Source organism: Amphiura filiformis, chromosome 18, assembly GCF_039555335.1.
Source record: "Amphiura filiformis chromosome 18, Afil_fr2py, whole genome shotgun sequence".
Lineage (NCBI taxonomy): Eukaryota > Metazoa > Echinodermata > Ophiuroidea > Amphilepidida > Amphiuridae > Amphiura > Amphiura filiformis.
Window position 1 is genome coordinate 11,272,831 of NC_092645.1, and position 11,627 is coordinate 11,284,457.

General features: G+C 37.3%; 2 protein-coding genes across 2 annotated transcripts in view; both read left to right on the forward strand.

Annotated features, from left to right (window-relative positions):
* The window catches only part of LOC140138967 (scavenger receptor cysteine-rich domain-containing protein DMBT1-like), a 16,666-nt gene extending 16,175 nt beyond the window's left edge, over positions 1-491 (forward strand). Inside the window, exon 10 of the mRNA XM_072160748.1 lies at positions 385-491. Within this exon, the coding sequence (XP_072016849.1) occupies positions 385-491 (107 nt within the window). The remainder of the gene's footprint in view (positions 1-384) is intronic.
* Positions 492-2,859: 2,368 nt separating this feature from the next.
* LOC140139840 (uncharacterized) lies at positions 2,860-4,642 on the forward strand (the record flags this gene model as incomplete). The annotated part of the gene is given in 3 exon segments (XM_072161587.1): positions 2,860-2,907; positions 3,753-3,834; positions 4,484-4,642. Coding segments are annotated over 3 exon segments (272 nt in total), but the record flags the coding sequence as incomplete, so codon positions are not given.
* Between the last annotated feature and the right edge of the window lie 6,985 nt (positions 4,643-11,627).

Consider the following 11,627-nt stretch of genomic DNA (forward strand, 5'->3'; position numbering starts at 1 on the left):
CAGAGGTCGCTAATACAGAAGGCGAGTGAGGGTTAAGTGTGAATTATTCATAAACGATCGATATGTTGCTCCTCACTTTTGTTGATCGCAAATCAACGCAGAATGTATGTGGGGGATGGATGACCAAACACTATACGTGTGGTACTGTGGTTATACATAAAGAGCAACGCAACTTTTCAGGTACTTTTCAAACTGAAAACCTATACCATAACCTATACCCTTTTCTATATGATATTTAAACTTGAGATATCCACAGAAGAACCCAAATGTCTCACAATACCAGAATATTCCATTTATATCCCACCAAGTAACATATCAAATTCTTGTTTTAATTTGTTTTTCCATATATCTGTATAATGAATATACCTATACACTTCATTTTAGACGAAAGCTGCAACAAGAATTTCACAAGTACAACAGGGAATTTCACTAGTCGAACTATCCGAAAACACCCAGCCTTGGCAAACCACATACGTATTCAATATTTCTAGAGCTGTCAACATACATTTCTTCATCAATCCGTACAGTATGGAATCGGATAATGATAGGTAAGTTTATATGGTAGCTTATGCAGCCATATTGCATTACCATACTGTGTTAATGAGCAGTCAAGTTAGCTCAATCGTTAAGGCGTTCGACTATGGTGCGAGAGGTTGCGGGTTCTAACCCTGGCGGTGCCTAGTAAGCTCTCGTGGAAAAATTGCATGCCACCCGCAATCCGACTGGTAGTGACAACAGTCAAGTTAGCGCAATCGATAAGGCGTTCGACTATGGTGCGAGAGGTTGCGGGTTCGAACCCTGGCGGTGCCATGTTAGCTTGAAATTCCCATGAACAACGAACTTACTGCTAATTTGTCTCGTTGTAACCTGTACGAAACTCGGGAAGCAAATCCTGGTTGCGAAGGTTATTTGTGAAATGTCTGGGGTGTGCGCTCTTGCATCAGCAAAGACCAGTCCCTGAATTGTTGTTTAATGGTTTGTGGAATGATGTGGGGCCGTAGTGGTCAGCAACAACCTATAAAGTGTGCTGAGGCTTGTGGATCAACGTCTAGGCGTTGTGCCTGTGCGTAGCGCACTACAAATTAATGGGAACATCTCTAATTTTCAACATAAGAACACCCTAAAATTCGTCACAATTTAGATATTTGTGGCACAAGGATATGCGTCAATGAAGCAAATAAAGGACAAACCTGAAGTAATCTGGCAATCTGATAATGACTATAGGATATAGAGTATGCCCGTACATTTATTATACCTTTGAGGTTGTCGAATTCGATAACCTTTGGGCTAATCAAATTGAAAAACGTACTACTTTTCCATAGAAGTCATGACATTAATCTTCCACACAGGAGTGTGAATTTCAAATGGGGATACCTAAATGGTGTCTGAATTCACATTCCTCTGTCAGATCTGTGCTACGTGGAAGATTAATGCCATGTCTTCCATTTCCATAGGTGTACTTTTTGTCCTTGAAGCCATTCAAAACAAAGTCTACACCTACAAGGCTTTATCCATGTTCAAGGGCCAAAAGTAAATATGAGGTGTTTTCTGATTTACTTTTGGTCCTTGAACATGGATAAACTTAACCTCTTCAATATCAAGTCTACAACTACAAGGCTTTATCCATGTTCAAGGTCTAAAAGTACATACGAGACTTTTCTCGCCCAGTGACGATGTTTATAACATTATTTCAAATAATTGTCTTATATAGATTGTATTACGGTCCGGATAATGAAGTAGTCACTGAGGTAGCGGAGTACCTGACAGGAAGCCAGAACGCACCAGTGATATTGGAAGCTATCGGGGAAAGATTCTGGTTTATGTTTACGTCCGACTTGACCATCAATGGACGTGGATTTGCTATCAGCTGGATTGCTACTATTGGTATGTTTCAATGGATATGGTGCATACGTACCTATTTTCAAATCATCTGGGGGATGCGCTTGGGACTATTATAAACATTTGTTTCAGCTAATAATAAGACAAGTGTCGGTATACAAATAGCAGATAGGCTAGATCTGCTTGTTCTCTGTTGTCAAAGGGCCAATCTTATTCAGTGAGCAGCTCTTTTTCAGAGCCATCAGTAGTCAAAAGGTGCTATACATGTCTTATTCTTAGGTTCTGGGTCCTCAAGTCGTCCGAGCTACTCCTGAAGAAAGCTTGACAGCTCCAAACTTGTCCGACAGCGAACCCGCTATAAACTAATTGTTACATTGTTATGTATACATATAAATTTCTTTTAGACCTGTTACCTTTTTCAACATTTTATGAAGACTGTGATGTGATGATCCTCCATTTTCATGTTGGACAGTTGCTACGCATCCGTATATAATGCTTTTATTTTCCCAACATTATTTTATGAAATGTTATCTTTCTGTTAAATTGAACATAAACTTATCAACTGGACTCACTTTTATTTGAGCGACTACAGTATCGCACCTGTGCATCTTCAGGCCGTCTGAAGATCTGGCGACAAAAGGTCGTTGACCTGTGACAAGGTGGTGTTGCCAGAGGTCGTAGATCTTGAGTCGAACTTCTTAGGAATGTTTTTGATGACAGAATTGTCAGACGGCCTGAAGATGTCAGACGGCCTGACGATGCACCTTGGATAAGGTGCGATACTGTAGCCGCTCAAATAAAAGTGATCAGTTCTATGTTCAATTTAATACCTGGATGAATGACAACCTTCACATATCTTTCTGCTGTTGATCCACAGGCGAACCACCAATGACTACAACATTAACACCTGTTATAACACACCCCAGAGTAACTACTAAAGCACGAATGAAACCTACTCCACCTGTAAAACCAACGGAACTGATGACACCTACGGTGCTGTCAAAACCTACGGGGAGTAGTGTAATGCTGGAGACTATGAATATGAGTTGTCTGCATATCACCGAAGAGGTATAGCAGCAACTTCACAAACCGCCCTTTTTAACCAGATTTTGTTTGCGGGGTGGGTTGATGGGTTCTGTGAACGGCTACAGATAGACTTATTGATTCTGAAAATGCGAATACGGTTTATAACATACCTCTTGCCCCAAATCCTTTGCACACGTGATTATCTAACGTTTTCAATAGATCAACATCAATGTGAGTAAAACCCTCACATCATAAGCATCTCTGAGGGTGACCGCCTACTCCTACCAGATCCAACCACTGGGCCATCACAATCAATTGGGAGGGTCATTTTCATCGCATTTTTACGGCGAGGCACATGAGCTCCAATGGCGGGCTCCCGATGTTTACACAGTTGACCCTAGACCCAATATATCCAACAAAAGATTATTGCTCCCATGCTCTGCAGACATTTGGAATGCACTACCAGCCTTTTCGAGATAGCGCTGCACGAAGTGGGTAAAGGCTTTTGAATTTGCCGGGTTTTACCCAGATTGAATACTGCCCTCCTATTGTGTGTGCCATACTTCGACAAGGCGAATTGATAGCTTCATGCCCGAGTTTGCACAGCTTCAAGCGGGATGTCATTAGCTATCTTGACATTACCTAAAATAGACCAATTCCTAGATTACCAATGAGATGAACAAAAATACTACGTATGTGAAGTTTTGCTCAAATTTTCCAAACGCTTTATGATTAAAAGGTGCTCCAAAATGTGCGGTCGCATGTCTCACCCTGACCTGCGAAGCATCGCGTTCCCCCAATTTAACAATCTCTAGGAACATATCAAAATGTACTTAACCCAATAATGAATACAAACTGTGTGTTGATATTGTCATATTTATTTACAGCTTTGGTCGGAGGTTACGTTGCTGCAGCTATTTTGCTCCTCGTTGTTATCGTATGTGGATCCTACATTTTTCATATTCAACGGTTAGTACACAAAAGCACTCTACAATATTCTATTACATGTTTTGAAATAATTTCCTTATCATATTTAGTGGTATCAACCATAAGTTCTCAATATAAATTTATAAAACTTTTATCCCAACTGAATCGTATCGGAGTTACTACCCCAACACTAATCCAATCATATTTCTAAACCCAAACCTAATGATCTTAACAACATAGACTCTTAATCATCACCATTGTTACAATTACAATTTCTAACCTAAAACCTAAAAAGTAAAGGTAAAGGAGACGATCCTGTATAAACAGTGATCGGAGTGCCCATCTCTCTTTCATTGGCGATTGGGCCAGACTCGCACACTCCTACACTGCGAGTCTGTTACCTTCCCAGCATTTAAGAATGCCGGTACCCATTTATACACCTGGGTGGAGAGGAGTAATCGAGATAAAGTGCCTTACTCAAGGGCACAACACGATGCCATCACCGGGGCTCGAACCCGCAACCTTCCGATTATGAGTCGGAGCCCGTTCCGCTCGGCCACCGCTCCTAAAACCTACTATATCCTAATCTCTTAAAATATCTGTCATACTTATACAATAAGTGAAATGATATGATATTTGTAGTCATTATTATAAGATGATGAACAAATGCTTTTTTCTTACCCATTTACAGGAAAAAAAGAGAAGAAAACATACGTTTCCACCTAAGTAGCTTTCACTCGAATGGCAACCCGTCCGATGGATCAACAGACCATCACAATGCTGTGTTTGATGCCAGCGAAGATACCGTTATTGGCAAAGCGGATCCGATATAATCTGTGAATGCCAGCGAAGATACGAATGTGTATTGGCAAAGCGGATCCGATATAATCTATGAATGATTTCAAACTGTTTAAAAAAAGGCTCAAATGCATGTATAAAGAGCCAAAGAATATTTCAATTGCTAATCAGAATAAGAGCAAATTTTTAACGAAATCCCAAGATTGTAAATAGAAAGACTTTAGAATAGTGAAAAATGTAAAATAATGGATGCGGAGGAAGGTTACCGTCGGTTCGGTGTACAGATATTGCGCCATAATACATGTAGTACCTGCAGGGACTATTGAAATGAGGTTCAGAGCTGTTGTAGAATTCTCTTCTGGTCTGAAGAGCTTTAGAAGAGCTGTTTGCACCTGGCCTTTAAAATTTAACAATTTAACAATTTCTTATACAATACGTCAGGGATCCACTTATTCAGTTTTCGCAATTGTATTCATATGATTTTTGTATAAATGTATATATATATTCTATAATTACCAATTATAATTTTTTTCTAACACAGACAATTTCTTTTGGGCATTTTGAAGGAAAACATTAAATTTGATTACAGTTCTTATCTGCTCTTATCTTTTCTTTGCTAAAAGGTTTTTGTTTTTGTTTTTTTTTGTTGTTGGTTGGTTGTTGTTTTTTTTTGGGGGGTTTTGGGTTTTTTGTTTTTTCTGTGTTGTTTTTTTGCCATTTTACATTGATTCAATATTTTTCTTTATGTCAGTTTCAATTTAACCATAGAACTACCTGGCCATATTTCGACTACGAAGGGGTTGCAATATACCGTTAAATTTGGTACAATGTATAGCTATGGGTTTAGTCTACCCAGTTATACCAAAATAAGTACAAGCAAGTCAAGCATTCCCCACAAAACGAAGCAGTGGGGTAGCCAGCACTTTTTCAGAAGGGGGGGGCAACATTTGACGAAAATGGTCAAAAATGGGCTGAAAAGTACAAAACAATCATCCCAAGGGGGCACGATTTCACACAGGGCCTCTTCCCCTTTGGCTACGCCACTGCTGTGACGTCATAATGTGAGGGCGCCCATGCAAGTTTGGGAAATTCTATGTCCAAAAAAAAAAAAAAAAATGATTTTCGGCTGAAAATTCTAGAAAAATGTGTGATGTGCCCTGAGTAATTTAATTTGATGATTTATCTTTGTTTACAAAGTTACATGAGTGATGACATTTTGGGGGAATTCCCCTCTCACGTTGAGCAAAACAAGTTGAATCATATCTAATTTGGAATATTTGGAAACCCCCTGAGGTTGTAAAAAGAAAGTGATGTAATGGAATTCCCCTAAGGAAGTGATGTAATGAGAAAGGTTAATGTTATAATTAAGACTTTGGAATTCCCCAGATTGAACATAATGTGAAGGTAGTAAATGGCCCATAATAGAATGGGGTTTTTCCAATGCTTGGGATATAAGAAAATGTAAACACAATTATGGTGACAGTTGATAGTGTTGATCTGGGCTATACTTACAGTCCAATTCCTTCAAAGAAAGGAAATTACAAACCAGAATTTTGATTCAACGCAACTGTCAAAATAAGTGGGGACAACTGCATCGCAGTCCTGCTTCCTGAAGATATTGTGTGAAAGGTGGAACAAGAGCTATATAGAAAGTCATGCGAGACATGACACACAAGCCGACCTGTTAATGGGTCAAGTTTGAGCAATTTAGAAATTTGACCTTTGACCCTAAACTTTGACCTTTGGGGTCATAAATATTTTTAACATGTTTAGAATGTCGTAAGAATAATTCCTGTTGAATTTGAGCTCGATTGGACCAATTTCGAAATTTGACCTTTGACCCTATAACTTAACCCTTGGGTCACGGATGGGGTCAACTGCTCTTGCATTGTGCTTAGGATGTCATAAGAAATATTCCTGGTGAATTTCAGCTTAATCGGAACTTATACATGGATTTTGATTTTTTTTAATTTTTGATTGACATTTTGACCCCCTTAATGACCTTTGACCTCAATGAAAAAAAACCTTATGTACACCGACAAAATGCATTGTTCCAATTTTAATTTAAAAATTCTAACATGTTTAGTTCTTGAGATAAAAATTCTTAAAGTTATTCAGCTAAAACAGGAAGTGACCCCTTAATGACCTTTGACCCCCAAAATAAAAATACCATGCATACATCAGGGAACACTGATTCATGTATGATGGTTATATTATTCTGGTCTGATTATCTTTTGAGATCAAAGGTCAAAGCCAGGTCAAAGTCAAATGGATGGTTTGGTCTAGCCCAGTGGTCATTTGGGTCAAGTATGGTTGAAATCTGTCAAAGCATAAGAGAGCTAGGGCGAAACGCGGCAAGTCACGCAAAATGTCACGAGTTGCCAGAGGAAAGAAGAAGAAGAAAGAATTAGAAGAAGACAGAACAAGCCGACGTTCGTCGTCGGCTTGTAAATAGCACCAAGTTTGGAGAAAGCGCAAGGAGTTTAATATTGGAGAACGGCGCAAGGAGCAAAGTGATTTGGAGAACTGCGCAAGGAGTTACGAATGTGTTTGGAGAACGACGCAAGGATTTTAGTACTTGGGAGAAAGTAACACCATTTTCGTATGAGGATTTTATACGCAAGGATTTATCAATGCAAGTGTACAAAGGACTTCGCTGATTTTCGCAGGACAAGTAAATAAGGATATATTACATCAGACGTCCAGAACATTGCAAGAACTTTATGATTACCAAGAAGAAAAATGCTGGCTAAGTACTAAATAGTTAAAGAGTGATTATATTTGATTATTATGTATGTGCATTTGTTGTCATATATTGTACCAATCTTAACTGGCTTTCAATTAAAGACTTAGATTTTATTAGCTTAATCAAACAGTGTATTTGTGTTGTGCATTCGTGTGAATTTGGGTAAAAGGTGATTTTGGCCTTGAGTCAAGTACGACTCGTAACAAATGCGATTTCCTCCAAATTTTCTCCGAAATATAACAGGAAATGATTATTTTCACCCAACTAACAAGTAAAAAGTCAGCTCTTGGAATAATTTTATAAGAGTAAAGTGAAAAATGATGGGCCTCACCTCCCCCCCCCCCCTCCTCGATGGTCATCTACGAGGGTCGGTTCTACCCCCGGGTACGGTGCTGGGCTAAAAATTGTATCACTTAAATGAGCGCAAAGGATGGATTTAAAATTAGCTTTGGTCGTTTGGGCGTAAGCTTGATGAGTTGGTACACACCCCACGCAGATCTTGGGTCAAGCCATCTGAGGTGACCAAACTGTTTTATGGCTACAAGTTGGTCTACTTATGTTTTCTTTGTAGATATATAATAGAAAAGTGCAAATTGTTTATATGAAATACATTAAAGCAGTATACAGACTTTTTTATTGTACGTACAATATTGTATGTACAATATGTACGTTATTAATCTTTTGCCATTCTATTTCCAGTAATGTTTAAGTTCTAACGAATGTTTGATGACGTAAAATCGATAATATATTTCTGCTAGATATTGTATGTAACATATTATCGATTTTTCGTCATCAAACATTCGTTAGAACTTAAACATACTGAAATAGAATAACAATAGATTAAATAACGTAACGTGTTCAAAGAGAAATGATCGATTGGTTTGCATCTGGGAACCCTGTATTTAGAATCAAATATAAATTTTTGACGTCGCCATTGGATTAACACATAATCATGAAATCTTCACAAACAATTCTAAATTTGTTATGTGGTGTCAAAGCAAAATTATCTTGCTCCAAAACCGTTGGGGTACGACAATGTACCCCACTGTGAGTATGTTGTTTTGCAATTTTATAACTACTTGCTGCATCAGAATCTTGGAATTGTCGAAATTCCGGAATTTTGACAATTCAAGATTCTGACGCAGCCTTTCAAAAAACTTGGAACTGATCAAGAAAATAGCATGAACCCCATGTTACAAAATTATTTTAACTTTTTGACAGCTGTCGGAATTCCAGAATTCTGACACCCGTCAGAATTATAAATTTCGACATTTCCAAAGATCTGACACACCAATACAAGTAGTAACTTGTCGTCTTTTGCGATTGATCATCTCTGTCTCATCACAGATCTAGGAAAGATGATATTTTTTTTCATCAGGAAAGATGATATGATTGTCATTATGGAAGGTTTGAAAATAAAAACGTTATTTTAATAAAAGTTGTAAAAGAGTAACTACGTTATACTGTTATTATGACATCGTTAAATTAACTAGTATGCTTTATTTCTGCTATATAGCAATGCTGTGGCAACTTGAAATAGTATTAATAAACGCAAAAAAAAAAAAAGACGTTCAAATTTCATATACACCAAAAAGACAACCGAAAATGGACGTCAAAATAGGTTTTGTTTTATGGAAAGCCAACTTGATCAATGAAATGAATCAAAAGCTTGATATTTTGATAGAGGTTGTAACTACATCAATGACTTACGATTCATTACTAATCATCGCTTCTTTTATGGTGTTACCTCACCCCCTTGATAAATTTGTGACTATTTTAGCATTTTTTTCAAAAAATGATAACACACTAGTAACAAAAGTTCTGAATATTATAGGGGCAAGGAATCCAGTTACTATACTGGAATTTCAGTGACTCAAGACAAGCGGTACGTTATTTATGATAAGAAAAGAGATACCGCTAGAATGTACCACTTCTCTTGAATCCCTGAAATGTCAGTGAAGTAATTGGGTTCCTTGCCCCTATAATATATAGAACTTTTGTTACCAGTGTGTAGCTATTTTTTGAGAAAAATTTGTCACAAAATTAATCAGGGGTGTAGTACCACCTTTACATGGCGAGAATTATCACGTGCATGCGCACTGTAATTATAAATTAAACTAATATTCAATAATATCGTCATAATTATAGAACATTAATGAATAGAAATGTTTCACTTTTGTATTTAATTTGCGAACATTATATATCGCGTGCGGTGGGAAAATAACAAAGAGCGATTTCTTGTTTGACAATTCTATGTTGTTGTTATTAAACGTGGGGCCAGCGCACGCACAGGCATCAATTAATAAATGACATGAATTAACCAAAATTTACATTTTTATCAGCAGCGTTTTAATTTCAACAAGAGGGCAATCGTCCAAATGAAATCAATTTGTAATTGTACCATTTATATGCACTTGTTTGGATATGCATTCGGTATCTGTTTACACAAATAACTTGCGCTTTTTAAAATTAGAAGTGATATTTTTTTAGGTTAATAGGTCAAGCAATACATTTGGTTTTACTTCGATTGAAACCAGGGGGGCCGGCCAAGATTGACTGAATTTTGACGTCGTCATTGGTTTTACACGTAAACACGAAAATGTCTCAAATAATTCCAAAAGTGTATGCATGTTATTAAGCACTATTTTATCAGTCTAAATCCGTTGAGGTTCGACAGTGAACCTCATTGTAAGTACTGTTTTTTGAATGTTTTGTATGAATAACGCACGATATGTTTATGGTATATACTAAAAATGTCTCCCATCGTGTATCAATGTTTGTGTGTTCTAGCGGTAAGGTCTTCGCCTCCCATGCAGAGGGTCCCGAGATCGATTCCCACTCCCGGCTATAATATTTTTTTTCTTCTTCACATTCATTTTGAACCTAAAAATATTTATTTTCATGTGAAAATGTATACATTGCACTGAGAAATATATTTTGTGCATTTTTTTTTTTTTTTTTTTTTTCTGTAACGGGGCCAATAGAGCTAAAAACGCACCTCGGCACGGGGCGTCCAACGTTCAGGCAGTGTTGCCGTCATACTGTCTGTTTTGTTTACGCTATTGGCTGTTGCCACATGAATAATGTCGGCCACCATCTTCTGGTTGAAACTGTCCGAATTTGAAGACATTTATTCGTTTATTAATAAAGACTTGATCAAATATTGTTGGGCTTTTAATCAAATTCTATGGGTAATTCCATTTAAAATCCACACCACCCATGTGGAAGATTTTGGAAATATCTTTCACAGAGGGAGTATGTTTTTCAAATGTAATTGGTCAGGGTTAATCATTTTGAAACCCATAGCCCCCTGTACTATATCTTTCACAGCTGGTATGAGTATTTGAAATGGAAGTTACCCAATGTCTATGCTATTTGAAACTCATACTCCCTCTGTGGAAGACTTTAGCTAACTCTTCCACAGGGGCAGTGTGGATTTTAAATGGAATAGCCTATTTTCATAAGTAAAAACCTTTTTTTTTTTATCATCTGACAGCCATGGTGCTACTGCCAACAAATTTTATTTCAGCAACATAGCAACAAAATACATGGCCTTTTTATATCATTTTTATAGAAAGAGAAAAACAATAATTAGACACATTAAAAATCAACTTTACTCTCTTACATGCAAAAAAACACAAACACGCACACATTATACAATCAACTCAATTCAAAAAACACACACAAAAAAGTGCTTTCTAACAAGATAAACTGGGATAAAAAAAAGAAACTTATTTATTAAACTTAATTTGTCACAAGGTCATATCTTAAAATTCTGTCCATAAACCGAACCAAAATTACACACAGGATTACTTCAATACTCTACTCTAAACACATGTTAGTAACCAAGCAGTTATCCAACTGACACAACAGCAAAATGCACTGGCACAGGACAGCTTTCTGGACCACATTCACAGGCGAATAATTGGAACCCAGCAAAAGAAATCTGTGAGAATGTGTACAAGATCCTTACACAGGTGATAATTTCCAAAGAGTAAGTGGAATGGTGTAGTACGGAGCTGCTTCTGCTTTTCACACACTTTTTTCAAGAAACAGGTCTTGTTCCACACTATTCCACTTACTCACAGATTTCTTGTGTTGGTTGCCAATTATTGGGCTGTGAATGTGATCCAGGAAACTGTCCCATATCAGTGCATTTTTCTGTTGTGTCAGTTAGACAATTGTTTGGTTACTGACCAGTATTTAGATTAGAGTATTGAAGTAATCCTATGTGCACTTTAGGTTAATTTTTATAGACATGATTTTAAGATATATGACCTTGTGAAAAATT